The 21,992-nt window shown below is 36.0% G+C and overlaps 2 protein-coding genes across 4 annotated transcripts; both read right to left on the reverse strand.

The window, feature by feature from the left end:
* Positions 1-724: 724 nt before the first annotated feature.
* Positions 725-14,524, reverse strand: plekhm2 (pleckstrin homology and RUN domain containing M2). Of its 3 annotated transcripts, XM_039652607.2 has the most exons (21): positions 14,388-14,524; positions 13,367-13,473; positions 13,162-13,271; positions 12,952-13,051; positions 12,756-12,843; positions 11,914-12,088; positions 11,405-11,464; positions 10,198-10,465; positions 8,084-8,821; positions 7,890-7,959; positions 7,705-7,728; positions 6,799-6,889; positions 6,641-6,705; positions 6,476-6,564; positions 6,259-6,391; positions 5,402-5,592; positions 5,245-5,310; positions 3,498-3,657; positions 2,974-3,153; positions 2,624-2,740; positions 725-2,376 (listed from the first exon to the last, which is right to left on the reverse strand). In XM_039652607.2, exons 1-21 carry the CDS (start codon positions 14,445-14,447, stop codon positions 2,239-2,241), a joined length of 3,030 nt encoding a protein of 1,009 aa, XP_039508541.2. In that variant the 5' UTR covers positions 14,448-14,524; the 3' UTR covers positions 725-2,238. The 3 variants fall into 3 exon arrangements, with proteins under 3 accessions (XP_039508541.2, XP_039508543.2, XP_039508542.2); XM_039652609.2 differs by lacking the exon at positions 11,405-11,464; XM_039652608.2 differs by lacking the exon at positions 7,705-7,728.
* A 1,789-nt stretch (positions 14,525-16,313) lies between these two features.
* ddost (dolichyl-diphosphooligosaccharide--protein glycosyltransferase non-catalytic subunit) lies at positions 16,314-20,932 on the reverse strand. The gene is made up of 11 exons (XM_039652646.2): positions 20,674-20,932; positions 20,328-20,438; positions 20,149-20,235; positions 19,956-20,059; positions 19,437-19,531; positions 19,261-19,354; positions 19,022-19,170; positions 18,157-18,304; positions 17,805-17,925; positions 16,992-17,098; positions 16,314-16,869 (listed from the first exon to the last, which is right to left on the reverse strand). Exons 1-11 carry the CDS (start codon positions 20,906-20,908, stop codon positions 16,720-16,722), a joined length of 1,401 nt encoding a protein of 466 aa, XP_039508580.1. The 5' UTR covers positions 20,909-20,932; the 3' UTR covers positions 16,314-16,719.
* Positions 20,933-21,992: the final 1,060 nt, after the last annotated feature.

Raw genomic sequence — 21,992 nt, forward strand, 5'->3', positions numbered from 1 at the left:
AGAAGGGGTTGGGCAGATAAAGGGAGAGGGAGGAAGGTTTGAGCACCTTCTGTGCATTGATGTGAAGTGCAGAGAAGCAAGGGTAACTGGAAAAAAGCAATGCCACCTGACTGCAGAAATTTACCACCAAACAAGAGGAAAGTCAGAACATAGATTGAAACAGACTCAACATTTTTATATCAAAAATATCTTTTTTTTTCCCGATGCTTTCTCACCACCACTGGATCTATATACAAGAAAGCAGCACTAGAGATTCAAAGGGTTCCTTGGAAAGAGGAATGACTGAAGTAACGCTAGAATTTGGTTACTTTATTGGGAACTAACCTTGGTTGTTTAATTGCCCTTGTCTGTAGGCTTTTGCACATTGGATAAAGTGTTTTTGCATGTAGGAAACGAATGCAAGAAGCATCAAGAGGACTTTAGTTCTATTGTTCCTATTTTGGTGGGAATTAAATGCATGCAAATAATGTCACTCTAAATCTGAGTAGTTCATTACGTTTCGCCATTAGATGGTGCCATGACACCCGCTTTACTTTATTTAAATACCACTGTTGTAATCGTTCGTCTTATTTTTGGAATTATTCTAATTTCTCAGAGCATTTCACCCCTTTCAAAACATTAATGGTCACTACAAATGCAGATATTTTGTTATTCATACTTTTTTCCATTAAAAAAGTCATTTTTATTTATATTTGTTATCATATTAATGACATCTTCCAAAATGTACATGCAGCATTTAGTGTATTTGAGACAGAGTGTTAGAACAACATAATTGACTACTGTTGGTCACTCCCATAAAAAAATAAAAAAGAACTGAAAGTTTAAAAAAAAAAAAAAAAAAAAAAAAACACATTTCAATTGTTAATGAACAACTGTATTCCATCATTGTCCAGCAATGTACTAGTTAAAATCACTGTTGACTGGAACAAACTTCAACATACCTGAGATTCTGCTTCTGTTTCCATTCATCACAGTCAGGCAAAGATCCACATACTCAAGTTTACTCAAGTTTGCTTTCTTTAAAACCACTCTACATTCTTAAAACAAGTTTACAGTGTGTCACTGGAAATAGTATATTATATTTAAAGTACGGAACTGGGAATGGCTTTGATATTTAAGCTAACACAGCAATAGATGATCGGTGTTAAATCAGTAAAAACACTCACAAAAAAACAACAACCTGAAAACACCTTTCGAAGAGTGTGACTTTACCAAAAGCCTGATTGACTGTATTGAATTGCGAGTGAAAATAAAAAATAAATAATTTTTTCTCAAACCCGATAAAGTTGTGCTGTGAATGCTTATGTATGATCGTAAATCCTTTTAATGGCATTATAAAAAAGAAAAGAAGAAAAAATCTTTCAAACCTATCTTTCAACACAAGTACCAAAAGTACAAACAGAACACCAACAAACGTGTAATTCTGAACCTTGTGCAACTCAGCTGTAATTGACTCCTTCACTTTTAAACTTTGTCACTTAGCCTCAATAACTTAAAATGACATAATAGAATTGTATGATCCCTAATACAGTATCTCAATACCACCTGATTCTAACAAATTACTTCAGTCCATTTTAACAGCATTGACATTCTGGTACCTCACCAGTGTTAGCAGTTCTGATTGATATTAGATAACTAAATGAAATCCAGACCAATTTCTCCTATTTCTTTCTCTCTGTTTTGAGTCTCTGTGCCAAGCTGTCATGCAAACCGTAATACGTTCAAATGGTTATTTTAAAGCAGCCAAATAATATCAGGTGTAAACATTACTAAAATTCTCTTCCGCAAGTGCTCACAAAGCAGTTTGTACCTCTTTATACAGTACAGGCATGAACAGTATCTGTCCATAAACTTTATACAAGGAAGAAAGGTGTGTTTAGAAAAAAAAGAAAACTTTGACTATGCATTTACACTATTTATAGTCCAAAAGCATGTAATGGTAGAGAACTACTAGATCTCAAGAGTGTCTTTTTGATTTCCTGTAGCAGACTTCCACTTGTAAAAGCTAAAGCCTTTATCTTAACTCCTTAAATATCTGTGCAAGGCAAGTGTAAACGAGGTCAGGCTTTTTTATCGGTAGCTTGATTTTATCTGAGCCCTCTTTGTTCAATATTGTCTTTGGTCTGGAGAGCTCACCGAGTCTGCTTGTACCTACGTAAACGGTAGGTTTGCTGGTGAGCTGACTTCCCAATGTTGTCCTATCCAATCCTGGGGCTCACTGTAGTGATGTAGAGGTCGTCAGCACCATGGTTCTCTCTCTGATCGACCTCTGTGAAGGCTGTCACTCCTCTGCCAGGCACTCTTCATCAGCTCCAGCGCCTCCCTGCACCTCTTCTGCACCGACGGGTCTAACACCGGTTTACGAGGAAGAGTCACCTGGACAAACATATGTAAAAATGCAGGCTGTTGATTAATTAAATAAATATATAAGTAAATAATATTTAAATAAATTCAGCATGATTACTCCAGTCTTGATCGTTCAGAAATCATTCTAAGCGGATTTGATGTTCGAAATGTAACCTTTTCTGATTATCATCAATGTTGAAAACAGTTGTGCTGCTTAATATTTCAGGATTTATTTGAAATAGAAAAACCTTTGCAAATATGTTTGTGGTTTGTTCACCTGGTAAACAGTGGTCCAAGCTTGGCTCAATTCTGCAAGTAGCCGATCTCGCTCCTCACATCCGCTAAAATACAAAACCCATGGAGGGAGAAAGTGAGCACGGTCTTCTGCAAATTCCTGCAGAGAGACACAAAGGGTGAGGAGTGCACAAGTTAAAATAAGACAGTGAATTACAAGCTTTCGCATTCATAAACTAATGTCATTCATAATGACAAGAACACATTTCCTCAAGCAGTACAACGACAACAAAAAAGATCTAAGGAACACCCTATTTGTAGATGTAAAACTACAAACAGCAAACATCTGTTCACAGAGACATCTTACGCACTACAATCTGCACAAAGACTTACAATGACACAGTATTCTTTATCGTCCTCCAGGCAAACAGCTGTGACATCGTTCAGATCAGCTCCTCCTAGAGAACGGAAAAAACTGGTCTGGCAATCCTGGTGACACGTGAGCAACTTCCTGTCTGTGAGCACAAGGCAACATGGAATACAGGGTGCAGGAGCTACTCCTTGTGGAATAATCTGAGAAACAAAAACATACAAAATGTTTTGGTCAAGATCTGGGGAATTCTGGTTAATTCTCTCAGGCTTGACTAAGAAAACATCTACAACATTAACTAGAATGCAAATGTTGGCATGTCTGGAACTGTTGAGGAACAATAAGACATTGTCATGTGGCGAATCTGAAAGCATTTCGAATGCAAATGCATGAATGGAAAGAACTGTTGCATTTAGTCACACTTCCCAAAAAATGCAATGAGATCTTCAAGAACTAAGTAAGTCAAGAACATCAGGGAAATTGCATTCAGAAAAAAAGGTTAATGTGTGTGTGTGTGTGTGTGTGTGTGTGTGAGAGGGTGGCTCACCCCTTTAGAGACAGACTGGCAGAAAAGCTGCATCCAGTCAGCCATTTCCAATTCGTTTTCTGCACTGAGCTCTAATGGAGGATGATCCGTCAGAATCACCTGAAATGCATGAGGCTTCTCTGTGCTGTTTGAACGCCTGCAGCCTCCACAGTGCCCTCCCCTACGGCAGAAACAGTGGCCATGTTTCATATTGATACATCATTTCTTTCTTTCATATTGATTTTTATATTAAGCTGCCAAGAGTGAAATTATGAACTGGAAATACTTGTAATCAGACTACAGTTACTTTTTTTAATCGATTACATTGGCAGTATTTATTTATAATTCAATGATTCTCCCTACTACATTTTTATTTTTTTACATTTTCCTTTCTAAAAAAATCCTACTATTTACAGTGGTGGCCAAAATTATTAGAACGGTATTTTTTTTTATGTTTTAAAAGAATATCTTCTGCTCACCAAGGCTTCATTTATTTGATCCAAAATACAGCAAAAACAGTAATATGCCGATTTGCTGCTCAAGAAACATTTATTATTATTATCAATGTTGAAAGCAGTTGTGTAAAAAAAAATTTTTTTTATTAATTTCTTTCATTTCTTTCCAAAAAAACAAAAAACTCTTACTGACCCCAAACTTTTAAGTTCAAAAGAACATTTATCTGAAACCGAAAGGTTTTGCAACATGATAAATGTCTATACTGTCACTTTGATCAATTTAATGCATCATTGCTGAAATTATTTGTTTCTTTCCAAAAAAAACCTCTTACTGACTTACTGACCAAAGCTTTTGAACAGTAATGATGATGTTATAAAAGCTTTCCATTTCAGATAAATAATCCTGAAAACATCTACACAACTGCATTTAATATTGATAATAATAATAAATGTTTATTGAGCATCAAATTTATCATATTATAATGATTTCTTAAGGATCATGTGACACTAAAGAATGGAGTAATGATCCTGAAAATTCATCTTTACCTTTAATCTTTAAAATCTGCATTTTAAATTATATTCAAATACAAAACAATTATTTAAATTGTAAAAATATTTCACAATTACTGTTTTTGCTGTATTTTGGATCAAATAAATGAAGACTTGTTGAGCATAAGATTAAATAAAACATTAAATAAATCTTACAGTTCTAATAATTTTGCCCACCACTGTTCGTTCAGAAGGAGTTCCAGGTTTGTGGAAGTGCTCCCACAGACCAGCCACTAGTCATGAGCCTACCACAGAAAACCTGAGACCCACACAGCTTTTGATCACTGGATTTACAGAAATCAATTCACTTTTAAAAAGTGTTCTCAACATTGCATATCTTATAAGTTCATGACTAACACATTAATGATTATTTTAATTATCACTCAGTGAGTCATTTACCAATTTAGGACTGTCACTGGAAGGCTTTTGTCTTTTAAAAACATTAAAATTTACATTAAAAGACATATTTGCGCATACAATGCAGGGATTTCCCAACTTTTTTTGTCCGTTTACATGACTTGATATTTACTTGAGGCATCCCCTGAGATATTAAGGTAATAAGTTAGGTCACTATAAAATTAAGTCAAAAGTAATCATAATAATAATAATAATAATAAATAAAATGGTGAATATTTTATTTTAAAATGAATCAAAAAGCTAAATCATAAAACAAATGAAAGAATGGAATAAGAACCGGAATCAGTAACCGACTACAATTTGGAAGTAATCTAGCCAGCACTGCTGGAAGTACAGAGGAAGCTTACCCCATGGTAACAGACATCAAAGGTGTAACATCAGTTCTCTCTGCATACTGATACAGGATGCCTTTGCTGCCAGGTGAACAGTAGATTAAGATTCAGTACACATGAACAGCTTGCTGAAACACTGTCAAATAGTTTAAAGCACCAAACCCTTTTGTACCTGAGAACCAAGTAACAGCTTTTCCACACTTCCTTTCCCAAGTAAGAGTTCCCAGCCCGGTATAACAGTGGGCCCTCTTTAGTGCTGCTGGATTCTTTTGATCTGGACGGAGATGTAGGTGAAGCCACGGTCACATCCATGGGATCCTCCCAGTGAACCAGAGAATACAGCCGGATGCTCATCTCCGACAACTACACAAACACAGTTAGCACAACATCAGCAAGTCCAAGCAATTAACTATTTGTTGTACTTTTGATATATCTTTTAAAAACAGGTAATTTGCACATAGATTGTTTAACGACGTTATTTTTTAATTGAAAAAAGTGTGAGATGCTAAATTAATTATTTTCTCTTTGAAATGTAATAATTCATGCTTTACAGTGTAAATGTATTGTGTAATAATAAATCATTATAATTCAAGCTCAAATTGCCTCTCTTAAAAATCATCAGCCCAAAAATGCTATAATTATTACAAAGCTGCTTATTGTGATTTTTTTCATTAATAAAGAGAAACTGGGAAACAAACAAAAACTATAATAAATAAATTAATTTAATTCATTCATTCATTCTTGGTTGAATTTAAATTTGCATTATAATTAAATTAGACTATTTAAATGCAAATAAAACTTAGAACATCAATTCTATATATATATATATATATATATATATATATATATATATATATATATATATATATTCATTTTAAGTCATCCTGCATCCCCCTGTTTGCAGAGGCCACCTAGTTGAGAACCACTGGTCTAAACTGTATGATCATTATAAATGCTTTAATTGTTATAGCAACTAAAGTCTGCCAGACTCTCATGCATTATTCAGGATGATAAATATTCTCTATTTACCTCACAGTGTGTCTCTTGGCATACAAACTTAGAAAGAGCAAGTTTCTCCATGGTGGCGTCAGTGAGAACAGAGGGGTAGGGAGGATCCCTACAGCCGTTTTCCATGGCTGCCTTTAGCACAGCCAGAAACCAGCTGAGGAGAGAACAAGAGATGATACTCTTCGAAGACATGCATACTAATTAATCTCACATGTATGCTTCAATTAAAAAAACTCACACAGTCAAAGATGAGTCGGCTGTGTCCAGCAGGAACTGCCGTCTTCTGTTAGTGCACACCAGAGTGATAGTCTGCTGGTGAAATCCCACCTAAGGCACAAGCAATGGCTCTTATCTCTCTGCAGCATGTCAAACTGATCATTTAGGCTTCAGACTGTTTACTCACAGAGATGTAGTCAAGCTCATTATAAGACACTGCCTCCTCAACACTATAAGGCTTCTCTGCTGCCCCTGAAAATCAATGGGACACAACAACAAATGCAAACAAGTGCTTTTGCAGATGTCCCTAACAATGTCCTGGTCTTTCAATTAAAGTTTGCTGACCTTTACGCAAGAGGTAAATGTAGCAGTCTGTCAACAGCAGATACAGAGGCTGCAAATCTCCTTCCATGTGGCCTGTGCTCATTCTCACCATCTGAAATAAATGTACAAATGCAAAAAAAAAAAAAAAAAAAAATCAATAGGACAGCACTGTTTTACATTTCATTAGAAGGTCCGTGTTCTTCATATTACACATTAATATAATAGAAGCATAAAACAACATTTTTAATTACAGGTAGGTCCATTTTATTTGTAGTAGGGCCTTGTTTACTTGTATTATTTCCCAGATTTCATTCATGCATTAATTTCAGGAATCTCTTATTTCAGAAATGAGATGTTTCAAGCAGCATACTTACTCATGCATGATTCATAATTGTATGTTTATGTCATACCCAAATGTTTCCATTAACCATTGTGCATGTACAATTTTTTTTTTTAAATAAATTACTTTTAATTACTTTTTTGTCCAAAGAGGGCACATTAAATTGATGAAATGTGACAGTAAAGACATTTATAACTTTCCAAGGAAAAATCTTTTTAATCTTTCTATTCATCAAAAAATCCTGATCATGTTCCACAAAAATATTAAGCAGCACAATAATTTCAACATAATAAGAAAAAAATGCTTCTTGAACAATATTATATATATCCAAAAATTATTATTATTTCTGAAGGATCATGTGACACTGAAGACTGAAGAAATGATGCTGATTCAATTCAGCTTTATCATCACAGGAACAAATGACATTTTAAAATACATTAAAACAGATAACGGTTCTCTTAAATTGTAATAATATTTCACATTACTGTGTTTTGCTCAAATAAATGAGCATAGGAGACTTTCAAAAACTCTTACCGACACAAAGTTTTGAACGGCAGTGTGTATATATTATATATGTGTGTATATACCTTTTTTGATTTTTCCCTCTGACTCTGGGGGTCATAAATGTCATAAAATGTTTTAGTAAATTGGAAAAATGAGGAAATGTGGCCAAGAATTCTTGCACTAGTAAGCTGCAGCTTGGAAACAATGTAAAATTGTAAATCCATAGGTATCCATATAGTGATATAAATTAAATTGAATATAGTTTTACCTTAAAGAGCTGTTCTTCATTCTCCCTGAAAACATGAATCATGAGCAGCAGCAGGTGATTATTATCCACCCTGTACAAACAAACAAAAACAAATAACTTAACCTCATAATAAATCGCATATCGTGTCATTATTAGAGCTATTTCTAAGCCTAAAATCTCATAGGATAAAAGATAACCACAGTTTGCAATCTCACTTAAACTCTGCAGCATGGGAGCTCTGTATTGAACAGTCTTTATCCTCCTCCTGCTCTTCTTCTGCTTTACTCTGTTTCTCCTGAGCTGACGTCTCTATGGGGATGGAGGGATCCTGCCCTGCACCTGTTGTCTCTGCTTCTCCCTCATCTTCATTGCCAACAGAAACATCCTGCGGCATGCCATTCCCTGCAGAGTCATTGTGCCCACCACACGAGGAAGCAGGGTCTGGACTCTGGGAGGTAAAGCAGTAAAAGTCTGCAGGTGGCAGGGGGGCCTGCAGGAAGCTACGGCTTGGGTCCGGAGGTTCACCGCCCGAGTCCTCTCGAAAGGGCTGCTGATGGGGGGGTTCATCGTGACTAGTGCATATTCCCTCCTCACCTTCAGGTGGTTGCCAGCTTTCTCCATCCAGAGAACCGTTCAGCCTGTCCATGACATCCCGGAGGGGTTGGCCCACACTGTCCATAGAAGTGTCCGTCATTTGAGGGAGCCTCAGTCCTGCCTCCAGGTCTTCGTCGTCTCCTTGTCTCCCATTCGTCATGCACTCGGGCCCAGGATCGTCTGGCCCCTCCAGAGGACCCGGACTGTCCACGTTACGCTCGTCTACTATAATGTCTCTCTCATCCACTTTCTGAAGGCTTTCCTCTGTGTCAGGAGAGATGATATTCTGCTCACTGCTCACAGAGTCTGTCGACCCTCTTCCCCGTCGTTTCTTACCGGGCCTTCTGCGCCTTGCCATTCTGTCGCACAAAGATATATTTATGAAAACAAAACAAACCAATGACAAACCTTTTTTTAGCATAGTGTCATTGTAAAATAAGAAACAACACCACTATCTTTAAGTGGAGTTTAAAGGTGAAGTGGTACCAAATATTGCAAAAATCCTTTTCAATTGACATCCATTCAAAAGTATCCATTTATTAAGATTAATTTTTTTAGCAAGCAACATAAAATTGTAAAAAAATCATTAAATTAAAGATGTTTTGCCAGCTGTTTTGGAAGGTCTTAAAAGGGATAGTTCACCCAAAAAACAAAATTCTGTCTGTAATTACTCGCCCTAATGTTGTTCCAACCCCGTAAGACTTTCGTTCATCTTCCGAACACAAATTAAGATATTTTTGATTAAATCTGAGAGCTGGATCACTCCTCCATAAGCTTCTTAAGGGATAAAAACATGCAGATTAAGGGGCGGTATTATTACAATAATATCTGACCGGCCCAAACGTTATGAAAGACGTTGTTAAAATAGTCAGAGTGACTACAGTGGACGACTGTTTTAACAATGTCATTACTTTTGGGCCAGCTAGATAATATTATAATATTACTGCCCCTTAATCTGCACGTTTCCCCCCACGGCACCCCCCCATTTGGTTTACAACAGTGTAACCAGTTCTAACGCAATGGCAAAAGTTGGAACAAAGCATGCAAACTGTTCTGTCAATGCTGCACAGACAAGCTAAAAAGACCTCAGGGAACTGTCAAGTTAAACATGGCAGTACATGAAAGAAGATTAGATTTATCAATGTAACGCCACAGCAACTACATCCATGTATTCCTGAGTCTCTCTGTAAGGCTGCATTCCGCTACGGGTAGAGTAATTTCTGAGATTTGACTAAAATTCGCGTTTGTTATTGCTGGAGTATCCGAAGCTTGTGTAAAGAATCGGCTGTTTTCTGAACAGAGGCGTGGAGCAGCAGCTCATTTACATTTAGAGGGACACACACAAAAACGGTGCGATTTTTGTCACACCCAAAAAAAAGGGTAACTTTGACAAGCTATAATAAATGATCTGGGGGATAATTTGAGCTGAAATTTCACACATCCTGGGGACACCATAGATGTATAATACATGTTGTGAAAAAGGGCTTTGTGTGTCAATTTTATATTAAAAAATAACTATATCATTATCGTGAAATAAACATATTCATATAGTGATATAAGATCTTGGTCATATCGCCCACCCCTATCTAACAGATCTGAACATTACAGACTTATTTGACTTCTCAAGTTAGTCTATAAATGGTTCACTGTTTTACGGACACAACCCTTTCAACTAATAATCGGTAATAGCCACTACTGTAATCCTACACCATTATCTCTAATGCTCAAGACACACCTTATGACTTCCAGCTCAGTGCTGGTGATCTCAGCATCTTCTCCTGTTGTGGAAGCATGACGGCTAGCCATGTGCACAGGGGTGACATCAGCAGAAGTGTTAGTGTCCGAGTCCTCTTTGAAGGGATTGTGCCGAAACGTAGGGCTTCGCGACAGAGACGTCTTGATGGTGCGTGCGGAGGCTCTGATCACCACACAGTCACTGACAACAGTCTGAGGGTCCGATCCTGAGGAACGGGGCCCACTGACTGGATCGGTTAAGTCTCCCTCTGTCAGAAAACAACATGAAGCGAAACCATCTTAGACATGCAGGTATTCGTAACCCATATTAGGGAGGATAAACAGCTACTGAATCATGACGAAAGCACAGAGACATACAACAAACATAAGTTGTTTAGAAAAACTTAGCTTTCCAGCTACTTCCATCTCATCCTTTTATTTATCTAAAAATTATGGGAAAATAATCACAAATAGTGCAAATTATTAAATCACTTTTTTGACTGTTAATTTGCTGATATTTGCCTTATACAAAAATATATTGCAGTACACATGTGTGCTGGAGCTCTAGCAATGGTTCTGACTATTCTAACTGTTTATTTGAGAAAAAGGATCAAATATAATTTCGATGTTAAAACTGCTTACTTTAGTGTTGTATCTCCATTAAATAGAATGAATTAAACTATTAGTATATTAAAAAGTTACATACTAACAAATAATTTAACATCATGCAAGCAAAGACTTGGTCTACATTTACAAGACTGCTATTTGACAGCATTTCATAATCATTAAGTCATGACTGATATCTGCCATAGAATTTAAAGCTTAGGATTGGAAGCAGTTGGTTAAAATCCAAGCAGCAAACATGCAAACCAGCTGCCACACTGCTGCAGGTGTAATGGCAGAAAACCCAATCCGTCACCAGACAGCGAGTTTCAGATGCATCAGGCACTGTGTATGTTTTAGTACCATCCCAAAAAATCCTTCATAAGCGAAGGGTTGGGTTCTGTTTAGTCTAAAATAGACCATAGGCAACAGCAACCCATCTATGAACTCATCACAAGCACAATGCACATAACAGATTCTGCGCATGAAACAAACGTGCACTGAAAGAAAAAGACATGCGCAATTCTGGTTAGTAGCTTTGGAAGGATGGATTGTGTGGGATTGCAAATGTTAGATAAGGGAAGGGGGAAATAACCATGTCCCACCTTCCCAGTCTGCACTTGGCAATGACTGCAACACAGGGAAGATGTCACCAAAATCATAATCTAAAAAAAGGAAAAATAAAACTCATCAATAGGCAGGAAAGAATTATGAAGTGAATGAAAGGAGAACAGAAACTGTAAGAGATCAAAAGTGTATGTGAAACTTGGCATATGACAGGAACTAATAAAAAACTGAATGAGACATTGTGACATAATGAGCTGTGAAATGTGTCACTGAATTAAATAAAAGCATTAATGTGTGATGAACATGTAAGGTCACAGATTATTGAGCACTCACTGACAGTGTCCTCATCTTTACTATAAACAATCTTAAAGATAACTGTCATCTTGGTGCAGAATAATGAATTATATCAATGGAAATATGCCACTTTGTAAAAGAAAGAAGAAAAGAGAAAGACAATATAAAAAAGTGTGAAATTAAGACACAGAGGTTGGAATTGTAAAACACACAGTGGGAGGAAAAGATGGAGAATGGAATCCAAGCAGCTCACCTTCACTGGATGGGGCAATGGCACTGTCGTCCCACTCAAGGTTAGTGGAGGTGAGGGAAGTGAAAGAGTGCAGAGAAAGGCTATCAGAGCTTGGCAATCTCTCCTCAAAATCCAACAGATTCTGAGGTTTGTAGTACTCCGGCATGTAAGGAGCAACATCCAGGTATGGCACATCCTGTCACAAATTAAAAGATTAAGCATTATTAGGACATGGAGATATTAATAATACAATTAGATAGATAGACAAATTAAAAGATTAAGCATTATTAGGACATGGAGGATATTAATAATACAACTAGATAGATAGATAACCTGTCAGAGCACCTAAATTATACACTTTCTCATACTATTTTGTAGGGCTGCATACCGATTGATCGCGACTAATCGTTTGCAGAATGAAAGTTTTTGTTTAAATCATATGTTGAAACACCTGTGTGTGTGTGTACTGTATATAATAATTGTGTATATATAAATACAAAAACATGCATTTATAATTTTAAGAAAAAAAAATCTATTAATATGTTTAGTTTTTATAATGACATATAATATAAATTATAATTAGTATAAAAATGTTTTTTTTACATTTTTTTTTAAATATATACACGCATATGTGTGTTTTTATAAATACATCATTATTTTACACAGTACACACAAATATATGATGTAAACAAAAACTTTTAGTCTGAGAACAATTAGTTGCGATTAATCGTTATGCAGCCCTACTATTTTGAAACAGCTTGTAAAGAACAGTCAGTTGTTACACTATTAGACACTTCAGGTCTAGGACATACAGTGGAACAGCCAATCGAATTCTAAACTGGAAAATGAATGAAGAGTAATACCAGTTCGAGGTCAAAGCGGATGAACTCCAGCCCAGAGACAAGTGTAAGAAACAGAGTGAGATGATCATGACTGCAAACCAATGCATTTCTGTAAAGGAGGAAACATACCACAACAACAATCAGATGACTGCTTGATGATCACTTTTATGATCTGAAACCACAGAAGAACAATAATACATTTCTCAAAGTCACTCACTTGTAATAGTATTTATGGAGCAGTCCTTGATTCTCTTGAAAAAGTCGGAGGTAGCTTTCTAAAGAACTTTCACTGAGTGCCAAGTAGAGCCAGGCGCGACCTGTGGAACAACAACACAGCAGCCATAGTTAAGTACAAGAAACAAGGCATCCTAATATAAACCATTATAAAGCACATCACAGACATAGGCAGCAAAGGTTTTGGTCTTACTTCTGCCTAGATTGGTAGCTATGTGCTGGAGTTCGTCAATCTGTCTGACAGCCTCTCGCCGTGTGAAGTGTAATACGAGGACCCAGTAACCTGATGAGATGTCCTGCAACCTTCAAGACACAGAGAAAGAGAAGACCTGTGTGCTTCCAAATGTCTACTTTAAAAGTATTTGAATTTTCAAAGGCTGTGGTCCAGTGTGTCTAACCCGTAAAGCAGAGCGTGATCCAGGTGTTCACACAACCGCTGAAGAACCCGGTCGTGATTTCTGATGGCTGGCGTCTCATCCTCACAGGCGGCAAAGTAACTCTGCAACTGCGGATCAAATGTTACAAAGTGTTAAAGAATGATCGCATGAAAGTGGATGAAAAATGCTTGTCCTGTCTGGTATATCTCTGAAGCACACACAGCCATAACATTCCAAGCAATCCTTTTCATTCTAGATAAACAACCTAAGATAAGAAATGTATCAAATATAATATAAACTTTTCTTTAGAATTCGCCGTTTTATGTGATTCACTGATGAAAGTGGAGCTTTATGGTTCGTAAGTCCATCATAAATCTTTGAGAACATACTAATGCCAAGCACCTGATGAGCTAAAATCTGAATGACTAAGTAAAAAGGCGGCAGGGTGTGTAAGTCACTAGTTCTGAATCACAGGTGCAAAAGACAGACCAAAAAAAGAAAGAAATAACAAACATTCTAACGTTGCAAACATTCAGTAAGGTTATACAGAACAAAAAGACAGGATGACCTAGGCTAGGATGGACCCATAAAATACGTAGCAAGCTCGGTTTGTCCTATTAATAGGACATAATTTGATCACAGGACTTCTAAACAGGGGCATCGTGTCACAGTTTTGATGTATCTAGGATGCACATGCAGTAAAAGAAGAGTTTACTTGACTGTAAATGACTATCCCTTTCATGTCATTTTACTGGTGATAAGCAGACATTAACTACGCTTGAAGTACACACACTATAACTAGAATAGTCAATATAGTGCAGCGTCAACTGACTGGCTAACCTGGTATTCCTTAACCCTTGATCTTTATTCTTATGATGTCAAGACGTTTGTCTTCTCCAAAACACAGCAAGAGGGGGAGGGAGGGAGGGAGGGAGGCCCAACTATTTTGATACCGTGAACATCAAAAACCCCAACCTAACCTTCAAATTATAATCTAGAAAACGTCGATATATATCATCGGTGCATGTATAGAGTTGCTTACCTTCTTGACGGAAAAAGAGATGTTTTCGAGGATCCTGTCTTTGACTTTGAGTTGTTCCATGTCTGGCTCTGCTCTCTCTGCGGGTGTCAGCTGACGCGCGCTCCCGACTCGTGTTGTGTTCACGGGCCACGAGCTGAGAGATGACGTTGATTTGTAGTTCTTGTGGTTTTCGTTTCGTAAGGTCTGTTGTTTGTTATCATTACTTGAAGAGCCTTTCGAGTTTGGTTCTACAACATAAATTACACGCGGTCATATTTCAAACTTGAATTTTGTAGAAACTGTTTGTTTTAAAAACGTACATTTGTATCATTCCGGAAGCTACGTAAGGACTACAATCTATGTCGGTTTAATTATACGTCATTCATCAAACACGTAATGTCACATTTTTGTTTGGCTAAAAGTGAAAATGATAGAACCAAAAACCCATTGCAGTTTAAGTAATAAAAGAGCTAAAGCATCTGGCGTTTATCTGAATGTAAAGAAATGTGAACTAATGGCAGTCAAAGTAAACAGAAGTCAAATAGGCGTGTCATTATAAATATAACAGATCAAAAAGTCTGGCTTCTGCCAAATCACTATCTCGTAACAAGGTTAAAGTAGTTGGCTATCTTTTAAATTCCTTCATAGAATATACCCAGCAAAACATTATTTAACCAAGTTTAAAAAAGGCCAGACACAGCTGTTCATTTATTTTATTTGGGCAAAATGTACTTGATTTCATTGTTAGTAATTTTGATGAAAATTTTACATTACTGTGGAAAGACTTTCTACTAGGTTTTATTGTAAACTCCAAAGATAAGCAACCCCACACTTATTTTATTATTATTATTATTTATGGCTAAATTTCACATTCATAAATGCAAATTTTCAGGGGAAAAAACATGTTTTATTGCATTTAAAAATGAAGTGAAGCATCATATTGAGTCAATATTTCCCTCGAAGAAACAAAAGGCTATTATGTTACAAGCATGTGCACTCTTTAAAGTATTACTTTAATGCTGTTTATACCTCCCCCTACCATTTGAAATGTATTTCAATTGTTTGTTTTGATTTTTCATCAATAAAAAAGTTAAAATTACCTATTTATATTAAAATTACATATAACAGTTTGTTGCCAACAAATCTGACTATCCTAGGAAGACTGCTTACATTTAGATGTATTTATTTAGCAGACGCTTTTGTCCAACGCGACTTACAAATGAGGAATATTTTATCCAAGAGAGGATTATGTAGATTTGTATATCAATCCTTGTCTTTACATAAACGTGCAAAGTTTTTTTTATTTTTATTTTTTTTTTATTATACGGATAACACAAAATTGAACTGTTTTTGCAAACAATGATGTGAAGGCGAGTTTGGGCAACAAAAAAAAAATAATAATAATGATCTAATATATAAATGCAGTTATTTTAAGCTTTATATTTTAAGCCAAATATAATATCCTTAACTGTATTACAATCAAAACATTTATAGACATTTCTGAAGGATTATGTGAAACCGAACCAGAACACTGAAACCACTGAAACTGGAATAGCTGCTAAAAATTTAGATTTGCCTTCTCAGGATAAAATGAGATTTTAAAATAGAAATATTGTTTCTCATATTTTTGATCAAATGCAGCCTTTCTGAGTACAACAGAAACAAACAAAGATCTCCAATTGTCAACCCCAAAAATTTGAACAGTAGTGTATCAATTGAAGTATTTCAAAAAATGATTATGCATACTGTGTATACAGTGTTGTTTGCATACTCTATTGTCACACATTCATACTATCCTATGTATTTAAGAATGGTCACGAATAAAAACTTGCCTGTGTAGTCCACATTTTAGAGATGAGTCAGTAAAACCTATTTAGAACTCCTAAAACTATCATGAATAGAATCAGGCACTTTCAAAAGTGATGCAACTGAAAAGAGTAGAAAAAGTGTAGTGGTGGAATGTTAAAACTTTACTGCCTTCAGGTGTTTCAACCACATTTTGAGCATCCATTCCTCTTTTTACAAATGGTAGATTTGAAAACAATCTTTTCATAACAAGAGCTGAAACATCAGTGCACATTGTATAATAAAAACCAATTCAAGTTGCCTTTTATAAAAAATAAAAGAAGACTGCCCCAAAATAATTTTAAATAACCAAATTGCAAACCAGAAAAAAAAAACACATTTGTCAGATTACCCAACCCCCCTTTCAAAGAACAAATTACAATTGTTTTTTCGTAATGGCACACCATCCAACTCACCAAAATGAGCCCATAGCAACATAATTCAGATCTCATGGCTGCTAGAGGTCTGGAGCATATCATCTTTTTTTCATCATTTTCTTGTACTCATTTTAATCCGACTTCTCTTTTTCTCTCATATGCAGAAAGACGAAACTGAAGACAAAGAGTCCTGCCATCATAGAGAATGCACTGGCATAATATGGAAAGGCAGAAGGGATAAAGCGCTCATATTGGGTGTGCTGCAGTGGACGAACAGAAACCTGTGGAATAACACACACACACATAAAAAAATCTGTAAATATCAAGAGTTTGAGTAAATCTCTGCGAAAATGTTGAGAACCTGAAATATATCGAACGTTTTTTAATGAATTTTGAATCTCACCTGGGTTGAGGAGTAGAGGTGTGTGTAGCCAAGTCTATTGTAGTCAACTTTGAACTGGAAAACTCCATATACATCTGGAAGCTTGAACTGTACACTGTATTTTCCACCTAAACAAGCAGTCATACATATTTTTAATGCCATTCATTATTAAACTATCATTTAAAAGTTTGGGGTCAGTAAGATTGTTTTTGAAAGAGGTCTCTTACACTCAGCCAAGGCAGCATTTAGTTGATCAAAAATACGAAGCAGTAATATTGTGAAATATTCAGCATCATTCTATTAATTCCTTCAAGAACAGGTTGGATGCATTTCATGTTATGTGTAATTATAAAGCTTGCCAATAACTAATATAATTAATTTTATGTCATTTATTTAGGATTGTTAGGAAAACTTCCATTTATGAAATTGTGTTATCGATAAAATGTTAAAATGTGAAATTATATGTATATAAATATATTTGTTTGTGTTTTTTTAGAGACTGGAATAGAGGATTGCATATCCTGGCTGTAATCATTACTCCAGTCTTCAGTGTCACATTCCTTCAGAAATCATAGTAATACGCTGATATTACTATGATTGGTGCTCAAGAAACACTGCTTATTATCATTGTTAAACATTTTTGTGGATTTTGTTTTTCAGGACAGAAAGTTTGTATATACATATTTTATTTAAAATACAAATCTTCTGTAATCTATTCACTGTGACATTTGCTCAAGAACGCATCCTTGCTGAACAAAGTTATTTAAAAAAATATATATATCTTACTGACCCTAAACTTTTAAATGATGGTGTATATGCACTTACATAACATACCATTTTTCTTGAGGTAGGTCCTAACAAATGGATCAATTCTGACAAATTCCAGCTGAATGTCATCTCCATCAAAGGGCACCCACTTTCCTCCAGACAGCATCTCAATCACAATGCTATATTCCTGTAGAGACAATGCAGACCATGCTAGTAAATCAAATTGCTCTGTTTCTTGAGCACGCCATGTTTCTTTAAAAGAAAGGTGAATGTTAGTCCATTTCTAAGCAAAACATTCAACAGAATTAACAAGCAAAATATTTGCTTGCTTCATAGTCCCAAATCAGAAAACACTTCCAGTGCCAAATTGGTCAAATGAATTATAATGGCAACAAAAACAATATGTGCTATGCCTCACCACAAGGTCAGTGATGGTATAGGCAGCAGGGGGTGTGCTCTCTCCAACTGGATGATGGGTAACCTCCCCAACCCTCAGAACACCAGCCTCCTTAAACACCCAGCGGGACAGGGACTCAGCCAGTGCCTGGTTACCAGTCTGGTCATATCTAAGAATATACAAGTATTAAAAAAAAAAGCAAAACAAATGGAGAACCTTCAGCATGGCACTTTCCTGTTACAGGTAATTAAGTTTTTCTGTTTGCCCAATAAGTGCCGAAAGTGGCAGATTGTCCGTCTTAGTTTACTGCTTTTTTTAACAGTTCCTAATTAGGAAAATGAATGGCATGTGAGAAATAAATTACAGCATTTGCTTTTCTATTATTAGTAATAAAAATGCAAACAATGTAATACTTTCTCATACAGTATTCGCAGATTCAGCAAATATGCATCTATATCATTTAAACAAGTCTTTGAATTTAACAGACATACTCAGATATTTCCTTCAAACAATGCTCTGCTATATTCAGTTGGCCGCAAAATCATTCATGTTATACTTACTGTATGTAAATAAGCCCTACCCGTTTGTTACACAGATTTATCAGATTACTGAGTGCACTGCGGATTGCAGTGTTTACTTCCTTTTTATTCATATTTTTAATACATCTCTTTTGTGAAAAATAATATAATAGCATTAAAGTATCAAGAAGTTTCTGTTTGTTTTAGAGATGCAGTTTTAAAGGAATGTTTTTCAGAGTGATATATTTTTGGCCCATCAACTTTATTTCAGCATTAGCCATATTGGCTGATCACCGATACATAGGATTTCAACCTAATGCCACAATATATTTTAATGTCTGAATATATAGCAATGCAGCATAGCAGACCTCTTTGACCCAGGGGCAGCCTTCTGCACGGGGGAGTTGAAGAAAGCGTCACTGAAGAAGTGCAAAGACCCGCTGAAAACCACACGCGCATTGTTTCTTGCCTGCAGACCGGCAATCAGGAGGGTGTTCTTTCCAACGGCATGAGGATACTGGAAAGCAAAAAGGGAACTGAGGTGAGTGCAAATTGATTTATCAAAAGATTTTCGCTGTCCTCAAGCACCACATTTTGAAATATTGACCTGTGTGATGGGACGATCAGGGAAATAGGAGTAAGAGGTAGAGGATCCTGTCAGAATGTCCAGCACCAGAGAGTTATCTGGGTCAGCCACCATGCTGAGGAAAAGAGATAAATTGTAATTGGATTAATTACATTTTTTACAATAAGCAAGTAACAGGGTATCACGAGACCACTTACCCAACACCTTTGAACAGGACTGGTTTATCAGTGGGCTTGCCAACTATAGTTGGGGCTTTAAGAAGATTCTCTGGATCTGCAACAATCAGTGTGTGCTGTACAAAAATAAAGTATTCAACTTTAAAACACATAAGGCTTAAAACAAAGGTGTGAAACTATTTTTTTCTAGTGGAAGGAAGGCTTTTAGTGATTTTACTTCATGAAAGACACACTAATACATATTTGTTTTTACTTTAATATTTTTATTGTGTGGTAACGGTTTTATAAAAGCACTTGCCACTTACTCGAGGCAAATCCTGTATCGTGAATAAGTAACGGCTGAACTCCGCTTTGTGTCGTGCCTTACAATGCCCTTCAGCCGTTACTTATTCTCGATACAGCCAAACAACAGCCTACAGTAGGTGACATCAGATAAAGTAAAACAATCATTCCATAGACTATGGAAATAATTACATTATGCAATTATTATACTTGAAGAGAGCGTTAAGTACATTTATTTTTCCTCCTTCCATTACTTACCTCGCCAGGATCAGAAACATCATAGTTATGGTGGTCAATGACAGCGGTTTTCTCCTCATCAAATTCAATCCCACATTCACTACCTAGCTCTCTCAGAGGGTCACCTGCCAGTCATAGTGGTAAAAAGATTACATTGACATGATCAAGACAGGCCAATACGTGTACAAATTTGCAAAACCAATACAGCACTCACCAATATCTGAGCTGGCAGCAACAAGAACATTTCCTCCACCATCAATGAAGGCCGTAATGGTCTCTACGTTGATGTTGCCCCCAAAATCTGTTCCATTGGGAATTTGTAAACATAAGATGGTTATTCAAGCAAAAATGGCAGCACGACATGAAATTCAAGTTAACTGTATCAGTCTTCACCTTCCACTGATGGAGAGAAAATGATGAGATGGTCGTAGAGGAACTGGCCATACTTTATCAGAGAGAGACCAGGATCATCAGCAGTCTTGAAGGAAAGGTCAAACCCACGATCTGAGAGCAACAATGTAATTATGGGTTCAAACGATTAAGAAATGTACAATACCTTTCTGTGTTAGTAACGTTACAGGCATTCTGGTGCAAATTAACGTTACTCAATCAACCATATTTTTAGCATGCATCTTCAACTCATAACGCAAATAAATGAACATATTAAACTTATTTTCTGGTGTTAATGTGATAATTTGAAGTAAATAAATACATATAAATCATATAATGTGTAGCTCACCTGCTAAACTGCGGAAGAAGATTGAATGAGTGTCTCTAATGTTGGGATTGTCCACCAGAACGAGAGTCTTTCCATTTCCTAAAACAACCTGCAACATTAACGACACGGATAAAACAAACAAAGTGCTTTTGCTGAACCCGCCAGACAATGTGGGAAACATTGTAGCACGCCGTCTTTTGCAGGTTAATGTTGCAAAAGTCTCGGTCTCCCTCATTGACAAGCAACCTATCGCCATTTTCCTCCTTTGGACAACGTCAGCGCTAACGCGGATACGAACTCTGACCCAGAGCTGCAGCCAATCGTGTGCTGCCTCATGGACTCGTTAATATTAAAGAGTCGAAACATCTTTCATCGTCCCCATTATTTATTTATTTTTATTTTTTTTGCCTTAACAATGATTTTTATATATTAGCCTTTAATAGGCTTTGGCTTTTATTTGATATATGTTTCTGAATGTTACCTTTTATATAAAAGCAAAAGGCAAAATTGCTTGCAATTTCTATTGTAACAGTGTACCATATAAAGGCTATATATATATATATATATATATATATATATATATATATATATATATATATATATATATATATATATATATATATACCATTTTGCAAGATGTAAACAAAACTGGTCCAGAAGCACTTCCTGTTTCAGTTTTTTAACACTACATAAAAGCTGGGATAAAATACAACCAACAGAAAATATAAAACTGAATCAAAAAGTTAAACAAACATCTTTAAGATTTTTTCTTTACATGTGAAGTAAAGAAAACAGTTACAAACTGAAACAGGAACTGTTTCTGGACCAGTGTTGTTTACATCTTGCAAAATGGTCTATATATATATATATATATATATATATATATATATATAGTGCCACCAGTTTCACACACACACTCACACGAGGGTGAAGCGACTCCCTAGCTAAAATGAATGTTTGAGCTGTTTTTACTTAAAGTAACTTGCTCTTGTTTTTGTGTCAAGATGCACACCAGTAATGTTTTTTTAATGCCCTAATTGAACTATAAGGCCTAATCCTGGCCTTGTCTAACCATGTCATAGTGTCAATAAATGTAATCTTTGTAAAATAATGGCACAAATTATCAAGGCATGCGTCACAATTAGTTAGTATTCATTTCTTTTTTATGGACTTTTGTGGATTTTTTTGTCTTCATTTACTTGTTTGCTTTGTTCTAGTTTGCAGGTCATCACCTTGTGTTTATAAATTTCTTTGTTTCTCACAGTCATTGTCCCTTACGGTTTCGCTTGTGCTCATTGTTAGTACATTGCCTGAGTTTTCTTTATGTTATTAAATCAAGT

Source organism: Pimephales promelas, chromosome 20 (assembly GCF_988280905.1).
Source record: "Pimephales promelas chromosome 20, fPimPro1.hap1.1, whole genome shotgun sequence".
Taxonomy (NCBI): domain Eukaryota; kingdom Metazoa; phylum Chordata; class Actinopteri; order Cypriniformes; family Leuciscidae; genus Pimephales; species Pimephales promelas.

Excerpts from the sequence above, each read along its gene's own strand:
- ddost (XM_039652646.2), bottom strand. The coding sequence starts at position 20,908 with ATGGCGATAGGTTGCTTGTCAATGAGGGAGACCGAGACTTTTGCAACA. Across the intron at positions 19,532-19,955 it reads ATGTTTCTGATCCTGGCGAG|CACACACTGATTGTTGCAGA; the intron begins GTAAGTAATGGA and ends ATTTTTGTACAG. Across the intron at positions 18,305-19,021 it reads GCTGCCCCTGGGTCAAAGAG|ATATGACCAGACTGGTAACC; the intron begins GTCTGCTATGCT and ends GTATATTCTTAG.
- plekhm2 (XM_039652607.2), bottom strand. The coding sequence starts at position 14,447 with ATGGAACAACTCAAAGTCAAAGACAGGATCCTCGAAAACATCTCTTTT. Across the intron at positions 11,465-11,913 it reads CATTGCCCCATCCAGTGAAG|ATTATGATTTTGGTGACATC; the intron begins GTGAGCTGCTTG and ends TCCTTTTTTTAG. Across the intron at positions 10,466-11,404 it reads GCCAAGTGCAGACTGGGAAG|AGGGAGACTTAACCGATCCA; the intron begins GTGGGACATGGT and ends GTTTTCTGACAG.